A 19,974-nucleotide genomic window follows, 5' to 3' on the forward strand; every position below is an offset into this window, starting at 1 on the left:
CTGGTTCTCCACTAACTAGCTGTATCACCTTGGGCGAGTTAAAATGATTTTTCCTGTGCGTATTTCCTCATTGGTAAAAGGGGGATAATAGTATCTATTTTACGAATTGTTTTGAAGAATACATAAGTTAATACATGTAAAGTGTTTAGAACAGTGCTTTGTAGATAGGAATTGCTCTTTAAGTGCTTGCTATTATTATTGGCCTAAACAATGTGTATTTTCCTGTCAGAATCTTGATGGAGAGCCCTTTAAACAGCATCTAAAGGAACCAACTTCTTACAAATCAAATGTACACTCCTTAGTTGCTGTTCCTTAAAAAAATATTTTGTATTCAAGAAATGTTGCTCTGGTTTTACAAGCACCTGTAGTACTCAGATGTTCACACTGGCTATTTGTTTTTACCCAGCTCTCAGGTAGTAAAAAATGATCAAATCCTGAAACTGTTACTTTTCCCGCTACTAAGCCGCATCATCAGGCCAAGCTGGTGCAGCATCTATAATACTCCCCAGCTTGCCTCCTCCCAGACGCTGGAGGGGCTCGGGCAAGGTGCTCTACAATCCAGTCACACTCTGTATTTCAATTTTACCCGCAGAGTTCTCCCCCTCATTCACTCAACAAACTAATTTGAGCACCATTACCCACTAGGTGTTTCATGTTAAGTCACTGATCTCAGAGCAACCACAAAAGAAGTGGCATCTCCATTTTATTCAGATTCTCAATGGTGAAGAAACTTGCCTAGGATCCTAGGATGTCTCAGTTTGCTAGGGCTGCCATAACGAAATACCAGACTGGTGGCTTAAACAACACATTTATTTTCTCATAGCTCCAGAGGATAGAAGTCCAAGATCAAGGTGTTGACAGGTTTGGTTTCTCTTGAACCTTTCTCCTTGGCTTGCAGCTGGCCCCCTTCTCCCTGTGTCCTCACATGGTTTTTCCTCTGTGCAATTATCCTTAGTGTCTGGGTGTCCAAATTCCCTCTTATAAGGACATCAGTCAGACTGATTAACTCACCCTAATGGCCTCCTTTTAACTTAACTTTGAAACGGCCCTATCTCCAAACAGTTACATTCTGAGGTACTGGGGATTAGGGCTTCAACATATGAATTTTGGAAGGGGACACAATTCAGCCCATAACTCAGGGTTATTACATGGCTCAGATGGGATCTGAACTAACATCTGCCTGGCTTGAGGAAATTCTCTTTCAACAGGGTGCAAGATGCCCTGCAGAGATTTAGACTTGAGGCTGGGAAAGTGGTCATTTAGGCAACATTTATAGGATTCCTGCTAAATATCAGGAATGGGGTATATACGTCAACAAAATAAGTTTACAGTCTACTGTAAACTACTGGGGTGGGGGAGACAAAAATTGAACAGGCGATTATATTAATTCCGGAAAAAAACATTTTGGAACAACAGTTCTGGGGATTACTTTACACACTGAGGAAATGAAAATAAGTACTTTGTCAGGATTATCCCTGACAGAAAATTAGTTGTGACTAGGCCAAGTGAACTTGGCTACTGGGAACCCATCTGTTTGGGCAAGAACATAGCTTTGCTAAAAACTGATTTCTAGTCAGTCTTTTCACTGATTTTGAATCTAGTGTCAACAGTCCAAATTTGAACCAATACGTACTATAACGCTATCATTTATTAACTCCTAGTGGTAAGTACTTTGCAAACAGTACCTCTGATCCTTGCTTAAAACCGTCTGCAAGACTGGCTTTATGCCCCCTCAGTTTACAGATGAAGAGACGAACTCTGAACAAATGCGACTTGAACGATAAACATCATAACGTAGTTCGGTCGGGATCTGAATCTCAGCCCGAGGGTCCGAGCCACCGTCTACCCAGGTGCTAATCTGGCAATTAGTTTGTTATTTCTGACCTACATGCCGTGGATTCCTAAATTTTACATGCCGGAGAAGACTATGTTTCAAGGGTTAAGATTTTAAATCGTGTTACCACCTAGTTACCACAAGTTACCGGACAAATAAATACTTATTAATTACAAACACCAATCAAAGGGTCCATCTTTCACGTGTAAAACAATATTTAGTATTAAGAGTTTTCACAAGTGGCGGCTCAGTGGGAAGAAACTGATACCGGTAAAGCACCTAGAAAACTGTAACCTCTGAAGGCAGACGCTTTGCGTATGGGTTCAACATTTAACCGCAACAAGATGCCAGCGTGGAGGAAGCAGGTCGCCGACACGACATAAACACGAATGCCGAACCACTCCCTCACTTCCGGAGTGTAACAGCGCAGCGGATATACATCACGCGGGAAGGCGGGACTTCCGCCCTGCGCGACGTATTAAACGGAAGCCGGGAGGCCCCATTTCGTTTGGGTTTACGCGCCCCCCACCGCCAGAGGAGACCCGGGTTGCCTGAGAGACGTCTTTTGGCTGTTTATCTCGCTTGAGCTGTCCCCTCACCCTGGTCGTCTGTTAGGAGTGCAGAAATCTGGGCCAAAGCCCTGGGCGAGACGAGGACCTGTTCCTCTATGCCTCCGACTTTCTCTGGTCCCGTCTTTCTTCGGCGAGGCCGTGTCAGGTTCTGAGAAGTGCGTTTTTCACCGGGGCCGGTTTCCCCTGGAAAGCTGTGCGCTCCTGGTTGTTTTCAGTCTTCTCCGGCTGGGAGCTGGGGGAGCTCTTCTCGGGGTCCGGGGCGGTGGTGCAGGCCCTTGTGGAAGACTTGGAGTGAAAGGTCTCCCGCGATCCCGCCCGCGAGACGCGCTCCGAGGGCACACCTCGCTCATGGGAGTCCAGGGGCTCTGGAAGCTGCTGGAGTGCTCCGGGCGGCAGGTCAACCCGGAGACGCTGGAGGGGAAGGTGCTTGCCGTGGGTATCCTTTTCCGGGCGTCGGTGCCAGGGATGCATGATGGGCGCCAGGATTTTGCTCTCAGTTCTCCAGGGGGCGCAGAGGGGCGTTGTTAGGCTGAAGGTCTCACCCAGGGGGATAGCTATAGGGTCTTCTTGGGGATGTTTCCTTTCTTTTCTTTTCTTTTTTAAATTAATTTTTATTGGAGTAGAGTTGATTTACAGTGTTGTGTTGGCTTCTGCCATAAAGTGAATCAGTTACATATATACGTGTATCTACTCTGTTTTAGATTCTTTTCCCATATAGGTCATTACAGTGTATTGAGTAGCGTTCCCTGTGCTATACAGTAGGTCCTTGTTAGTTATCTATTTTATATATAGTAGTGTGTATATGTCAATCCCAGTCTCCCATTTTAATACCCCCTTCCCCCCTTTGCTTTCTAAGTGTCTACTTTCCCCTGGCTTTGCAGTCACACAGCTTTGGATTGGAGTCTTGTTTTATCACTTAGGGGCGGTGCTTTGCGCCTGTGTATGCGTCAGTTCTCTCATCCGGGAAGTGGAGGTGATAATAGTCTCTGCACACAGGGTTGTTGTGAGGAATGAAGGGGTTATTTAAATGAAAGAAGTATAGAATAGTGTCTGGCGCTGCTAGTATGGTAAATTTTAAATCTGTTATCCCGACAGGGAGGTCAGCATGGAGAAAACGAAGTGGACTTCCGACCAGTAGTTTTGCCTGCTGTCCTGAGTCTTGCTTTATTTATGTATGTTAGAGGAAGAAAAGTGTGGGCAAGTGTTTGACCTTTTCTTTTTTTTTTTTTTTAAAGTAACTTTTATTATCTTTTGTTATGTGTTTTGGAATAGGAAATTCGTATAGTACAACACTGAAAAGATTTCAAAAGGTCTGCAGTGAATTATTTTCTTCCCAGCCTCTATGATGGACATTTTAAGGACTGTTGATTGTGTGCATGTTTGGCTGGTTTTGTTTGTGCCTTTGGAGTTTAATGTTTTTCTTCATTATCAAAACATGTGAAGGCTGTTTCTGACATTTTGATCTTTTTATTCATTAAGCAGTCTTCATTTTCTTTTTCTTTTCTTTCTTTTTTTGAGTGTCTGTTGTGTTCCAGAAGCTGGTGGTACCTTACACCAGTTCCCTAAGTGGGAACCTATGAGCCTAGGATCTCCACTCGGAGTGGAGGAGACAGTCATGTAATAATTACTGTCCCGTGGTAAATGCACTGTCAGAGGATATGGGGATTCAGTGAAAGGAGCCGTTGACTTTAGTATGGAGACAACTTATACATAATGGAGCATTGATAATTTTTTAAATAAAGTAACGTGATGATGATGATGATGATGATGATGATTGTGTTTTTTGCAATGTGAGTCATCTTGAAATACATCCGTAATGAATTGTGGCTTAAAAGTTTTATGCCAGGTAGCTTGTGGGAAAGTTTTTTTAAAGCACAAGTGCTATTGCTGCCCTCTAGTGGTTTCTCAAATTACTGCTTTCTGAAGATTTTCTTCACAGAACTATCAATATATATTGTACATGTGAATGAAAGCATTTTTCAGTGTCAGGAACCCTTAAAACTTCAGCAAAGATTTAGATCAGTTTACGTTGCAGCCCGTATGAAGAATTAATAATTTGTAAAACAATTGAGATGTGATGTGAAGTTCAGCATTCTGATTTTTTAGAAAGTTGTCCAAAATAAAGGTAAAGAATTTAATTTAGATCATCTATTTTCAGATGACTCAGAAACTTTTTTGGGACATGAAGTCATTTTCATGGGGTTATTAGGCTTTTCTGAAAGAATGAATTATTAAAAGAAGACTGTCAAAGGTACTGTAGTTACAATGGTAACTTCATATATACGTATATATATATGCATATATACATATATGTAAAAGGAGACTAGTTGTTTGCTGTTCTGTAATTGATTTTGCTTTGTTTCATTTTCATGGGAATTCCAAGTCAAGTATCTGAAATATATTCAGGTTTTTTGGTTTTATTTGTTAATGAAGAAATTACTCATGACATACGAGGTTCATAATTTATTCTTGGATCCCTAAAATAATTTGGTCTTTTTACCATTTCTAGATGAGTGTCTTGTTTACTTATGCAATCTAAGTGTTTGTGTCAAATAATAAATAATTAATAATTAAACTTTTGTCTCTTATGGACCTTAACATTTGTAAAATACATTTAACTCTATTAACAAAATCTTACAGTCTCTTTAGGCTTTGCATACTAATAGGGGTTAATTAAATTTTACATCACCTAACAATAGAACTAAAGTAATTTATTTTTTGTTTCAAAATGTTACTGGTCTTTTGGGTCTCATCTGTAAAATGGTTTTTGGCTTGGCTGCAAATTTAACTTTTCCAGTCCTGGGATAAATTTAATGTTGCCTTTTATAAACTTATTGAAATTAGACAAATTAAATTATGGAAATATTTTCAGCTTGCCTAATTCTGCATATTTCTTTTTTAAGAATTTCAAGCTGCGGGAATTCCCTGGTGGACTAGTGGTTAGGACTCTGTGCTTTCACTGCAGAGGGCGAGGGTTCAATCCCTGGTCGGGGAACTAAGATCCCATACGCTGCACTGTGCGTCCAAAAATAAATAAAATTAAAAAAAAAATTTTTTTTTTATAGTATATCTTTATTGACGTATAATTGCTTCACAATACTGTGTTAGTTTCTGTTGCACAGCAAAGCGAATCAGCCATTTGCATACACGTCCCCACATCCCCTCCCTCTTGAGCCTCCCTCCCATCCTCCGTACCCCACCCCTCTATGTCATCTCAAAGCACGGAGCCGATCTCCCTGTGCTATGCTGCTGCTTCCCACCAGCCAACTGTTTTTGCATTCGGTAGTGTATATATGTCGATGCTATTCTCATTTTACCCCAAATTCGCCCTCCCACCCCATGTCTTCAAGTCCATTTTCTATGTCTACCTCTTTATTCCTGCCCTGCAACTAGATTCATCAGTACCATTTTTTTTTTTAAGATTCCATGTTAGCATACGGTATTTGTTTTTATCTTTCTGACTTGCTTCACTCTATGACGGAGTCTGAGTCCATCCACCTCAGTACAAATAACTCTATTTCATTTCTTTTTATGGCTGAGTAATATTCCATTGTATATATGTGCCACATCTTCTTTATCCTTTCATCTGTCGATGGTCATTTAGGTTGGTTGCATGTCCTGGCTATTGTAAATAGAGCTGCAATGAACATTGTGGTACATGACTCTTTTTGAATTATGATTTTCTCAGGGTATATGCCCAGTAGTGGGATTGCTGGGTCATACGGTAGTTCTATTTTTAGTTTTTGAAGGAACCTCCATACTGTTTTCCATAGTGGCTGTATCAATTTACATTCCCACCAACAGTGCAGGAGGGTTCCCTTTTCACCACACCCTCTCCAGCATTTATTGTTTGTAGATTTTTTGATGATGGCTGTTCTGACCGGTGTGAGGTGATACCTCATTGTAGTTTTGATTTTCATTTCTCTAATAATTAGTGTTGTTGAGCATCTTTTCATGTGCCTCCTGGCCATCTGTAGGTCTTCCTTGATGAAAATGTCTATTTAAGTCTTCTGCCCATTTTTTAACTGGATTGTTTGTTTCTTTGATATTGAGCTCCATGAGCTGTTTGTATATTTTGGAGATTAATCCTTTGTTGTTCCATTTGCAAATATTTTCTCCTATTCTGAGGGTTTTCTTTTTGTCGTGTTTATGGTTTCCTTTGCTGTGCAAATCTTTTAAGTCCCATTTGTTTATATTTGTTTTTATTTCCATTACTCTAGGAGGTGGGTCAAAAAAGATCTTGCTGTGGTTTATGTCAAAGAGTGTAAAAAAAAAGAATTTTAAGCTGGAACGCTCAACCCTGGCTGAGAATTGGCACTACCTGTGATTAATTAAAAAAAAAAAAAAAGTCCAATCTCATCTCTATGATTTAGAATTTTAGGTGTACCTATGTTTAGCAATCTGTGTTTCAAAAGCTTCATATCTGGTTTCAGAGGACAGCAGAGTTGAGAGCTACTGATCTGAAATTATATTTTTCTCATTGATTATAACATTTGAAGGAATGGGCTAAGTAGAAACTTACTCCATCCGATACAACGGTGTAGCAACCAGAAACAAGCCAATTAGAAATATTTACCCAGTAACAACACCATTGACCCAATACAGAGCTAAGCCAATGCCAGATCCTACTTCCAGGATCGATCCTTTTCTGACCACTTCTCATCCTCCTCACCACTGCGTTCTGCTTTCAGTCGGGCTGTTGTAACTAGTTTAAAGCTGGCTTCCTTATAGTTTATTCCTCACATGTCCACTGGGCTGCTCCTTCAGTCACATTCTAGAAACCTTCCAGTGACTATATACACCCATCACTTCCTCTTACTGCTCCTCTGGCCGTGCACCTGCCATGTTGTCCTTAAACGGAAGCCTGCTTCTGTCCCAGGGCGTTTGCATTTGCTGTACCTCCTGCCCCACTGTTTTCTCCCTCGTTCCTCTTGTTTGTTCGTTCAGGGCTCCGTTACTTCTTCCGATAGGACTTCCCTAACTAAAGAGCTATTGACCACCAATCACACTTTTGTCCTTTTACTCTGCTCTATTTCTTTTTTGGCACTTACCAGCAACCTAATGTATTAGACGTCTATACTTGATTTTCATTGTCTTCCCCATTAGAATGCAAGTTTCTCAGGGGTAGGGGCCCTATCTGTTTTGTTCATAGCTGTATTGTTCTCTGTTCTATCCCTAGGATCTCAGATATGCCTGGCACCTAGTAGCCCTCAAATATTATAGGAATGAATCTAGTAATAGCTTGCTCTCCACTAGTTATTTTTTATGTAATGTTTATTAAGTTAATTGTTGATGGGCCGAATTTTTTATGGGAGTAACTAGGTAATGTACATTCATTTAAATATTCAAGCATTCATCTCATTTGAAAGCAGGTCTTCGTTGCCTCTTGTGTGCTCTGAGAGGGAGAGCAGTGCCCAGCAGTGTGGTTTACACATGTCATGGAGCTCACAGTCTGGATCCCCCCAACTGCTTGTGAACTCCATTAGGGCAAACGCTTTGTTTTGTCCAGTACTGTATCCCCAGTGCGTAGAAACATTTCTGCTATGAAATAAGCAAGGTGTTTTTGAATAGGAGGTCTTAGTCTCGGCTGAGGGCGTGACCCCTAGAGTGAGACCTAAGAGTAGGGGATCTCTAGGCTCAGAGAGGGAGGGGCTCTTTCAGGCTGGGGAAGGAGCAAGGAGGAGACTCTGGAGGCAGGAAGGAGCTTAGCGACTTCCAGGGTTTGAGAGAAGCCCAGTGGCTCGAGCTGAGCCAGGAGAGGTGAACAGAGGACGGATCATTCAGGGTTCGTAGGCCGTGGGAAGGACTTTTGGATATTATTCTAAAGGCAGTGGGAGCTTTCCAAGGGTTTTCACTACAGGTCTGTCGGTGAAATCTAACATAGCAGTTTCAAGATAGATTAAAAGGTAGAACTGATAGGACCTGGCAATGGCTGGGTGGAGGCGTACATGGGATGGCGCTCAGGGTTCTGGCTTGGGTGGATGGGAGTGACATCCACTGAAATGGGGGCGTGAGCAGCCTGGTGAGAAGATACGGAGTTCAGTTTTGATCGTGGTAAGTCTGAAACGGCTGAGGCATCAAGTAGAGATGTCAACGAGGCCGTCCGACCTGGGGTCAGGAGAGCGCTCTGGGGCAGACCTGCATGTGTGGAGCTCGGTGCGCTATGGGCTGTGGTATGGGGGGCGGACGTCACCTGGGTAGCCGGTGCAGACAGGAGGAAAGGGGGGGGGGCCCGAGGGCCATCACTGCCGAAGTCAGCACTTTATTGGTGGGTCAGGGGAGCGGGCAGAGGGCTGTGTCCCTCTCTTATGAACAAATAGAAAATAATCTGTTAAAGAGCATTCTTTAGTAAATTTTAAAAATATAAGAAGACTCCAAGAAGGAAAAATTAGGTAATCACATCAGAAGACAACTACTCTTAATATTTTGATGTCTGAACTTCGAGTCTTTTTTTATATTTAGCATATTGCATATGTTATAAAATGGAATTATATTTTCCATACTTTTGTAACCTGTTTTACTTCCTTTAATAATATTTTGTGACTCTCTGCCTCATGTGCTTCTGCGACTTCCATTTTTAAGGGACCCTTGGATTCCAGCAAATCACTATATCATAATCTAATTTAAAAAAAGACCTGTTGGAAAACTTTTATTCTTAGTATTTTCATTATTATAAACAAGCTGTCTTATAAGTAACTCTTATTGTAAGTCTATGATGATTTCTTGAGGATAAATGTCTGGAATTGGAATTCTTACATAAAATAGAATGCAAGTTTTGAAGTTTTTTTTGCTATGAATTGCCAAATTGTTCTCCAAAAAAGTTGTGTTAATTTACTAAAATTCCATACAGATCATTAGTTTTTTTTTTTTAAAGAAGCACTTCTTTGCGATGAGACTTTTTTTTTTTTTTTTTTTAATTTTTTTTTTTTTTAATTTTTTTAATGATATTCTTGTCTGCTTACATTCTTTTTATGTATGTATGTATGTATGTATGTATGGCTGTGTTGGGTCTTCGTTTCTGTGCAAGGGCTTTCTCTAGTTGTGGCAAGCGGGGGCCACTCCTCATCGCGGTGCGCGGGCCTCTCACTATCACGGTCTCTCGGTGACGAGCACAGGCTCCAGACGCGCAGGCTCAGCAACTGTGGCTCATGGGCCCAGTTGCTCCGCGGCATGTGGGATCCTCCCAGACCAGGGCTCGAACCCGCGTCCCCTGCATTGGCAGGCAGACTCCCAACCACTGCGCCACCAGGGAAGCCCCTGCGATGAGACTTTTTAAAGGAGACATATGTCTATGTAAGATTTTAAAATTCGGAATGTAAATAGTGATTAACAGGGCCCAAATAAAGTTAACTGATTTTAGGTAGATTCCATCAGGGCTAACCATTTTTTCAGTTTCAAGTGAGTTGTGATGAGTGCTCAGTTTTAATGTTTGGGTGACATCAGACATGAGGAATTTGAAATTGTGAGGGTGAGGGAAGAAATTGCAAAGTGTTTTCCATTAACAATCCTTCTAGATATTAGCATCTGGTTAAACCAAGCACTTAAAGGAGTTCGGGATCGCCACGGGAACTCAATGGAAAATGCTCATCTTCTTACTTTGTTCCATCGGCTCTGCAAACTCTTATTTTTTCGAATTCGCCCTGTTTTTGTGTTTGATGGGGACGCTCCACTACTGAAGAAACAGACGCTGGTAAGAGTCACCTGTTGTGTTCTTCGTGCGTTCTTAGAGAGAAGGAAAAGTTCACATACAATTTAAATTTCCTCCTTAGAATTTTGGAAGTCAAGACTTAACTTCGACATATATCCAGTTTAATTCAACTTTTAAACATTTATCTTGAGCAAACACTTTTTCTTTTAAAAGAGGTTTGTTTCTGAAAGTATATCAGAGGTGCAATAATATTTAACTTTTAATAAAACTACTGAAGTTACAATAAAGAGTTTTCCCTTTAGAGTGTCTTCTTAGGTGTTCTACAGTTAAACTTACACAACGTTATAGGGCAATTTATCTCAGTTAAAAAAGAAGAAATGAAAAGAATGTTTTGATATTTCTGCCTTGTATTAAACTGTAAGCACCGAGACTATTCCATTTTTCCCTGTTTTGGACATTTCTTACAAGATATTTCTATACATTTTAGGATTTCTTATGACATAATCTTGGATGTGGAAGGACAGAGTTACATACCAGTAATGTATTTTTATAAAAACTAATATCGGGAATTGGTTTTGGCTTAACAGTGGCATTTTAAAGAAGAAATTAGTTAATTAATGTAATAATCCCTTTAGGGAAGCATTTACTTACTTGTATATCATTAAGTTTTAGGCTTCTTAAGGACATTAAAGGACATTTAAAAGAAATTGAAAGTAAATTAATAGTTTCCCAAATATATTGTATGATAACCAGCCCATTAAGTACTCGTTAGTTGGAAACTCTGGGTGTCCTTTCCACAGCAAAAACCTGAAGGTATTCACTCATACGGTAATTAGGAGAAGATACCAAAACAACTGTAGTCTGAAAACTCAGACAAACCAAATTCTCTAGGGAAAAAACCCACAGGAATGTTTTTGATATACTAATACCTTGAAATAAAATCCTGTATCCTTTCTTTTCACAGGCTAGAAGAAGGCAGAGAAAGGACTTGGCAACCACTGACTCCAAAAAAACTACCGAGAAGCTTTTGAAAACATTTTTGAAAAGACAGGTTATCAAAACTGCCTTAAAAAGCAAAAGGCAAGAGGGGAATTACATTAATTTTAGAGATTAATTTAAACATTTAAAATTTTTGCATCAGATTCTTGTGGCTGCCTTTCCCTAATGAGAGCAATCAATGGGGTGTCCATTTGACCTAGTTGACTGAAGTTGTGAAAACTCTCTGTTCTGTGAGAATCAGCTCTGATCATGAGAAAGGAAGGCTGCCGCGTTGCTTTTGCACGTTTTACTCTCAGAACGCTTTTCTTCACGCCGAGACCAGGTCCCCTCTTTCTGGAGGTTGCTCTCTCGTCCAGCGGCCCGGCAGCCGGGCCGGCAGGGGCCGAACCCATCACCCCTGGGTTTCCCCTTTTCTGCTCCTTGTCAGTGTTTGTGTGATCACTGGGGAATATTATTGACTCTCAGAATACTGTTTCCTGTGATCTCTGCTGAAGTCTCTGTGTACTTTTCAGGGAGGAAGCACTTCCCAGTCTTACTCAAGTTCAAAGAGAAGATGACATCTATGTTTTGCCACCTTTACAAGAGGCAGAGAAAAATAGGTAAATGTTTTAACTACTTAAAAATGTTATTGCTGTATTCAGACAGATTTAAACCTTTCTGTTTTATCTACATAATAAGGCATGTGGGAATTAATGCATCTGAAATACGCATTCTCGACACCTTTTAGAATATTTTTTAAGACCAAACTTTTTATTTACTACCTTTGTGTTTTGGTGGTTTGTGGTGGTTTTTTTTTTTCATTCTCTGGAGCCTGTGCTAGCACTGTTCATTTAGAATTCGTGGAGACGTGGATTCTGGTTTTTCTTACACTTCACTGACACCAGCTGTCTCTACCTGCTTCTCAGCCCGGTGTTTTCTCTCTCACGCCATCACTAAAGTCCGCACACGACGTCCTCCCTGCTAAATCCAGCGGCTGCTTTGCATTTCTCAGCCTGATGTCTGGGACCCTCTCTGGCCACTCTTCCTCGGGCACCCCTGTGCGCTCTTCCCTCCGGCTGGCTGTCAGTCCTCAGCGGCTTCTTTGGTTGACGTGCAGGTGGAGGGCCAGCTTGTCCTTCCCCCGCTCCTTTCCCGGGGCTCCTGTGAGGCCACACAGCTTGTGAGTTACCGCTGCGGCCATCATCGTGTCTCCAGGTTACTGTCCTGGCTTCCACACTTCTGTCTGTGTCTCCATCTCTGATCGTACCCTTCTGCGGGAACCCCTCCCTGCCAAGTCCAGTGTCTGGCTGGTAGTGTAGAACCTGCTAAACCCAAATCTGACGTTGTCAGTTCCTCACTTAAAGCACTTCCTAGATTCTTCCTTCTCTAGGATGAAACTTCAACCCCTTAATCAGGCAGTGTAACTGCAGGAGATTTCACAAAGCTCCTGGGGTGAGGTGACCCCTAATTGCAGCTCCGGCAACCTGCTCTGCCCTGGTGATGGGAGATATGAGGTCATGTTATGATCGCTCGCTTACAGGTGTCCCCACCAGACTGTGAGACCGAGGACGGCACACTTCTTGCCGTCTTACTCACTGTTGTAGCTCCCGTAACTAGCAGCACCTTGCACTCAAGAAATATTTTTGTAAGTTGTCATTAAATCATAGATATTATAAACGTGTGTTTGACTTTCAGTTCAGAAGAGGAGGATGAAAAAGAATGGCAAGAGAGAATGAATCAAAAACAGGCATTACAGGTATTTAAATAAATTTTGAATTCAGGATTCTATTATTTGAAATGAATAACATGCAAATGAATAATTTTAATGAGGTAGTATGGATTTATGAATGTTCTTGGTAAAAAATAAAGACAGACACCTTCTTTATGGGGTGTGCATGTGAATGTATGTACATATAAAATACACACAGACTTATATGTATGGAATTATGCATATCTCGACATCCAAAGTAAGCCATCTTGCTTTTACAACCAACCAATAAATAAATAGAAATAATAAGAAATGCTTGTATAAAAATATGGAAAGCCTGTCACCCATGAATAACTTCTAGTAACATTTTGCTGTATATTAGTACCCCTCCCGCCCCTGTATAGTTGAATACCTGTGTGTGTGTGTGTGTGTGTGTGTGTGTGTGTGTTTGGGTATGTGTATCAAGGGTATGTGTGTATGTATATATTTATGAAGATGTATGTTCATGCACAGGCTGTGGTACCTATTGCTGCGTAACTTAGTGCTGTGAAAACAGTCTTTTATCATCATCATCTTCTCTGTTCTGGGGGTTGATGAGCTCAGCGAGGCAGTTCCCTCTCAGTGTCTCCCATGTAGGTGCAGTCAGACGGTAGCTGGGGCTGGAGCCCCTCAAAGACCTCCTGCCCTGTGTGCCCGGCGACTGATGCTACCTGTCAGCCAGAACCCCCGCCCGTGGCCTCTCCGTGTGGCCTGAGCTCCGGCACAGCGTGGCGCTGTGTTCCCGGGGCAGGAGCCCAAGAGGCAGTGCCAGCAGGGCCCGCGCTGCCCTTTCTGGCCAGCTGTGGGAGGTGCGCAGCCTTGCTTCCACGGCGTGCTGTTCCCTGGCAGCTGGCTAGGGCCAGCCCCCACTTACTGGGAGGGGAGCTAGGCAGCAGGAGCGTCAGAGAACCGTGCACAGGTTGCAGAGCCACCGCCACACGTATCTTAACGCACAACTTGCTTACAGGTTGAGGTGGTGCTGCATGTACAAGTTTTTGAAATTTTTTCCACGTTTCTCAGAAGAGCGGGTAGCATTCTTTGATTCCCAAGCTCACCGTTTCTTGTACGTTCACGTTATTCTGGTATGTCTGGTAGAAGACTTTTGAGCTGAAACTGCAAGATTCTTCAGCTTGTGAAGGTCCTGCATTATTAATGCAGCAAGTGAGCACAGTCTTGGTGAAGACCGTGGACCCTGTGGGCAGAAAGACTTGCAGTTAAGTCCAGGTCTCATAGCTCACTAGCTGTGAGATCTTAGACAAATCAACTTCTCCAAGGCTTTATTTCCTTTTTTTTTTTTGAACAATAATATTGATGCTTTCCTCGTAGGGACGATGGGAGCATTCCTGAGGGAAAACATGGGAAGCTCTGAGTGAAATGACTGGCCTGTCCTAAGTGCTTGCTGGTTTACACACACACAACATGCATACATACAAGAGAGCAAATTGTATTACTTTATCTTTACTAATGACTACTTTTGATTTTAGGTTAAAAGCAAGACAGAGCTTATCTAACTAAGGGGACTATAAATAGTGTTCAAATTCATAAGGTTCATCTCTGCCTCAGGGTCTTCGCACTTGCTGTTCCCTCAGCCTGAGATGCTCTGTCCCAGAGCAGGTTTTTGGGTGTCTTTTGTGTCCGTGCTGGCAGGTCATTATTTCTAGGGGGGTCTTCTCTATCAAATAATGTTTTTTCTCTTTCTGTTCTTCTAATTAACTCTCTTATCAGATTAACCTGCATTGTTTTCTCATTGTTATCTTGTTCATTTATTTTTTTATCATGTGTCTTCTTCTGCTCCTAAGAGTTAGGGACCTTAGCTGGCATGATCTCCGTAGTTCCTTAGCACCTAGAACAGTGCCTGGCAAGTATTTTTTTTCTTTTGAATGAATGAATGAGTGAATGGATACATTCCCTAATCTGCCTATTCACTTTGATGCCTATGGCAGATAATGTACAACTGTGTTTAGCCTATTGTAGATTATGCAGAACTCTGTTTATGATATAAGCACTGAAAAAAATCTGTCATGGTGAATAGAATTAAGTGTATAAAGTGTAAATTTCATGGTGTTACGTTTTACTCTTTACAGGAGGCGTTCTTTCAGAATCCTCATGCAGTAGATATTGAGTCTGAAGACTTTAGCAGCCTGCCCCCTGAAATAAAGCATGAAATCTTGACTGATATGAAAGAATTTACCAAGCGGAGAAGAACATTATTTGAAGCAATGCCGGAGGTAAACTATACAACAGCGCATTAATGCTTAGAATTAAGAATATCAGCAAAATTTTTCATTAGAAAAAGAAAATTGATAAGCATTACTTATACAATATACGTTTACAGTAAACGGCATTTGTGTATCTCCGAGAGCCTATGAAACATGCATTTATAAGTTTGAACTTATAAATACTTAATCAGAGAAGCTTTTCTTGATTTTCCACCAAGACCAGGTGTTGTCTCCTGCTCTGTGTTCTCACAGCACCTTGTAGTGTCTCTTTAGATTTTAGCACCCAAATGTGCCTACCCTGCTCCCTCTGTATTTTTAGCACTCAGCTCAGTATCTTTCACATAGTAAGTGCCTAGTGTATGCTTAGTGGTTCAATTCTTAGGTTAGTTCATAAAAGTTATTTTAACCCATAATATACATTGTAGAATATTAACATGTTTTGATACGAAAAATATGAAAAAGGCAGGAGCTGTTTCTTTTCCCATCACTCCTTTCTGCTTTTCCACGAAGAACGTGAACATAGGAAAATGCTAAGGTGTACAGAAATGATATCCAAAGGACAGAAGTAAATTTATTTTTGTTTCAGGGGAAACATCCAGGTTCAGTCTATCCATCCAGCATTTTGTTTCTTGAGTGTAAATGGATCTCTGGCTGGTCTTTGAGGAAATAGAATTTGGATTATGTAAACAACAGTGGGAAGGATGGGAGAAAGAGAGGCAGTCCTGATGGTTTGCTCCATTTTTTCTCTTTCTGCCACCACAGAGCCTCTGGGATGGGTAGGCCAGGGTAGGATGGCACACAGCTCGTTGGATCCGTCCCTCTGGTAGCTAAAGGAAGTTCTAAGTCATACAGGCTGGACCTTTGCATTGTCTGAACATTGGGCAAGTGCAAAATTGATAATAGTAGTATTGGTAAGGAATAAGAGTAATAATCGTAATAGTAATAGGAGCAATTTAGTATAAGGCTTGGCAACCTGCTTTTTTTTTTTTTTTTTAATAAATTTATTTATTTTATTTATTTGTTTTTGGCTGCGCTGGGTCTTCGTTGCTGCGTGCGGGCTTTCTCTAGTTGCAGCGAGCAGGGGCTACTCTTCGTTGCGGTGTGCACGCTTCTCATTGCGGTGGCTTCTCTTGTTGTGGAACACGGGCTCTAGGCACGCGGGCTTCAGTAGTTGTGGCACGTGGGCTCAGTAGTTGTGGCTCGCGGGCTCTAGAGCGCAGGCTCAGTAGTTGTGGCGCACAGGCTTAGTTGCTCTGCGGCATGTGGGATCTTCCCAGACCAGGGCTCAAACCTGTGTCCCCTGCACTGGCAGGCAGATTCTTAACCACTGCACCACCAGGGAAGCCCTGGTAACCTGCTTTTGACCCCAGATCTACCACTTACTAGCCATGCGGCTCTGGAGAGGTTACTCAAGCTGTTTAAGTCTCAGTTTCTTCATTTGTGGAATGGAGATAGTGACGTCTGTCTCATCGGTGGTTGAGAATAAAATGGGATAATATATTTAAAAACACTTAGAAGAATGTCTTACTCAGGAAATGATTTATAAATGTTAAGTATTACTAATAACTGTGATTGCAATGATTTATTGTGTGTCTTTTGTGGACCAGGAACTGTGCTGGGCACTTCACTTGCGTTCTAAAAGATTGTCCGTTTAGCCAGAATCAGCATGTCACAGTGCCTGGCACGCATCACATGCTCAATACATGTTTTTTGAGTAAATGATGGAATCATAAACAGTACCCATGATTTCCTTTCTTTTGCCCAATTCTTTTTGTTTGAAAGATTATCCTTTAACAAAGCAATTATAGCTTTTTCCTACTATTCAAATTTTACTTTTCTAGTATGAAAGTACCACCAATGGCAAAAATCAATTGTTCTTTATCCCCTTTGTGGGAAAAGGATGGAAATATGGGAATACTATCTGTATTTAATATAAGAAATCATTTTATTTATTTATTTTGCCTTAGGAGTCCAATGACTTTTCACAGTACCAGCTCAAAGGCTTGCTTAAAAAAAACTATCTAAACCAACACATAGAAAATGTCCAAAAGGAAATGAATCAACAACATTCAGGACAAATCCAAAGGCAATATGAAGATGAAGGAGGCTTTTTGAAGGAGGTAGAGTCAAGGAGGGTGGTCTCTGAAGATACTTCACATTACATCTTGATTAAAGGTATCAGGTACCATCACTTATTTGACGGTTAAAAACCAAAAATATGTCGTGTCTCTGAATTCTGTAAGCTACCACCCCCAGATAATATGAATGAAGTCCTACTTAATTTATTGACTATAATTATTATTAATGCAATAATAAATGTATATAGCTATTAATGTATTAAGTAGTATCATACCAACCCACTTTAAAATTAACTAACGAATTAACTTAGTTGCTGATTAAATGAGAATTTATAAATTCATTTATGAGAACCCGTATGCTCTTATTCATCTAACTAGAAGCATGTTGTCACACTGTAAAACTACATAGTGAGAATATTTTAATTTTTCTCAAGGTATTCAAGCGAAGAAAGTTGCAGAAGTGGATTCAGAGTCTCTTCCTTCATGCAGTGAAATGCACAGCAGGTCTTCTGACTTGAAGTCATCTCCGTGTGAAAAGCTGGAGCCAAAGGAAGAGCCTGACGCCTCCCCTCCTTCCCCGAGAACCTTACTGGCCGTGCAGGCGGCCCTGCTGGGCGGCAGCTCAGAAGATGAGCCGGAGAGTGAGACCTGCAGGCTGCGCCATGAGAGGCGAGCGCCCGCCACCACCCGTGCGGGTCCTGTGTCGCCGCTGACTCTCTTGGCCATTCAGAGAGCTCTCGATGACGATGATGAAGACGTGACAGTGCGTGCCAGGAGCGACGTGCGGACAGGAGGGGCAGGCGCGAGAAAACCGAAACCGCTCCAGAGCAGTTCTGATGAGGAGACTGAGGAAGGACCTAAAATGAGAGACGGGGAAGGAGCGCCGTTGGCAGCAGCGTCTCACGCAGCCAGTGTGAGCCTCGCAGAGGAGCCTGTGACCGGCGCTGATGCCGAAAAAGAGCGGACAGAATCGGCTCGCTTACCGAGGACTGCCTTTTGTCAAGGCAGCAACTCTAGCGTGCCAAAAGAGCAGATGTCGTCTATTCCCCCGGTGAAGGAAGCCTTTCAGACAAGCGATGAGGCTGCAGTTAAGGATGGAAAAGACCCAGTTCCTTTGAAAAACACTGTGGTGCTACCCAGGGATGCACCTGGGCTCCAGAGCGGACCAGAGCGGATACCGACACCTCCAAGTCCAAGTTCCGTGTCAAGGAGTGGAACGCATACCAAAGTGCTTGAGCTACAGCAAGGTCTTCTTCTTCCACCTGAGAGTAAATATGACACCTCTGTTCTTTCAAGTGATGACGAAACAGAATCTGAAAAAAACCCTGCTCCTGAAGGCACCGTCAGTTTGCAAGAATCGAGTGATACGCTAAGTGTCCCTTTAGAGACAATAAGTGACTTAGGAATCGTGGCATCTGTTAATGCCAAAGAGCATGAGAATTTCTTGAAAACCATCCAAGAACATGAGACCGTTGAATCTGCAGGCCAGGGTTTAATTTCAGTTCCAGCATCCATGGAACCAACGGAAACAGACTCTGAAGAAAGTGAATCTGACGGTAAGTGCTTGTGCTCTTTTAGAGATAAAGAAAAGTAGGATTCGCATCTGCAGGAACCGAGAGGTGCTTTAGTGTAGTCCAGATCCACATCGTTCAGGTGGTGAACTAGAGGCCCAGAAAGGTCAAGTGACTTTGCCAAGGACACACAGCTAGTAATGGAATCTTGACCTTTGCTGTTTGGCTACTCTTTTCGTTGTTGTTTTTAAAGGGAGGGAGTGCCCTAGTTGGAGAAGGTAAAGGTGAGTTTCCCTTTAATTTTTTCACTTTTTATTTTGAAATAATTAACAACTTTTAAAAAGTTGAAAAAGTATCTCAAAACATTCTATTTCCCTCACCTAGGACCTCAGTGGCTGGCATTTTACCACATTGGCTTTATCATCTCTCTCTCTCTGTCTCTCTCGCTCTCTGTATGTACACATGTATATTATATGTCTATATCTATGTATGCTTATGTACCGTCAATCCTTATTTTTCACAGATTTCAAATCTGCAAAATTGCCTACTCACTGAAATTTATATCTAACCCCAGAGTCAGTCCTCATGGTAGTGTCTTTGTGGTCGTTTGTGGACATGTGTAGAACGGCCAGAAACTTGAGTTGCCACGCGGTTCCCGGGTGAGGTTGAGCCAGGGGGACACTTGGCCTTCTTGGTTCAGCTCCCCTGCAGAGGTGACCAGAGGGTGGAGACGGGAGAGAGCAGTGCAGTGTAGACCAGGAAGCTCTGGCTCTGGGGCCGTTGGATGGGGTTTGAATCCCAACCCTGGCACCTGTTCCTGGGGCTGTGTGTACACCCGTGAGCTCACGCGCGTATCTGCAGTTCTTCTCCAGCATCCCAGATCTCATTCTGCACTCTGCCGTCTTTATAATTTCCCTGTCTAACAGTGAGGGACCTTCTGCCATCTTCAGTGTATTTACTTATTTGCTCAGTCTCTGTGTGTAACCAGCTCCCAATATCACTGGCCTCCTCCTTGGTCCTGGCTGTCCCCTTGGTCCCAGCCCCTCCGTCCTGAGTGTGTCCTCAGATCCAGACTCCTCCCCCTGAAGTGAAGGAAGGGAATCAATAAATGCTTTTTAAAGAGAAGAAAGGACATCAAGGGAGGAAGGAAAGAAGTGGAAGAGGAAGAGCTATTTCTTCTGTGTCCTTATTCAGGATTCTTTCTTCTGTGTCACAGTGTTATTCTTTGCTGTGTTCATAGTGAAATGGCATAAAAACATTTTTAAAAAACTCCATGATTGTGTACACACCCTGGTAGTTCTTTTTGAATTTCAAAACAATATTAGTTAACTCAGAGGACGTTTTTGTATAAAGCAAACGTGCAAATGTTTGAGAGCGTGGTCCCTAA

At 42.1% G+C, this 19,974-nt stretch overlaps 1 protein-coding gene across 6 annotated transcripts in view; it reads left to right on the top strand.

Moving 5' to 3' along the window:
• Positions 1-2,311: 2,311 nt before the first annotated feature.
• ERCC5 (ERCC excision repair 5, endonuclease) overlaps positions 2,312-19,974 on the top strand; it is a 28,638-nt gene continuing 10,975 nt past the window's right edge. For 5 of the 6 annotated variants that reach the window (XR_009498705.1, XR_009498706.1, XM_059902863.1 and 2 more), the window contains exons 1-8: positions 2,312-2,842; positions 9,921-10,096; positions 11,019-11,134; positions 11,566-11,652; positions 12,728-12,788; positions 14,864-15,007; positions 16,966-17,173; positions 17,511-18,632. Coding sequence is in view for 4 of the 6 variants with exons in the window: in XM_059902863.1 (XP_059758846.1) it covers positions 2,755-2,842; positions 9,921-10,096; positions 11,019-11,134; positions 11,566-11,652; positions 12,728-12,788; positions 14,864-15,007; positions 16,966-17,173; positions 17,511-18,632 (2,002 nt within the window). In the remaining 2 variants the exon portion in view is untranslated. Of the gene's footprint in view, positions 2,843-8,313; positions 8,461-9,920; positions 10,097-11,018; positions 11,135-11,565; positions 11,653-12,727; positions 12,789-14,863; positions 15,008-16,965; positions 17,174-17,510; positions 18,633-19,974 lie in introns of those variants that run through there. The other variant, XM_059902865.1, reaches the window with a different exon arrangement.

This window comes from Balaenoptera ricei, chromosome 18 (assembly GCF_028023285.1).
Source record: "Balaenoptera ricei isolate mBalRic1 chromosome 18, mBalRic1.hap2, whole genome shotgun sequence".
NCBI lineage: Eukaryota > Metazoa > Chordata > Mammalia > Artiodactyla > Balaenopteridae > Balaenoptera > Balaenoptera ricei.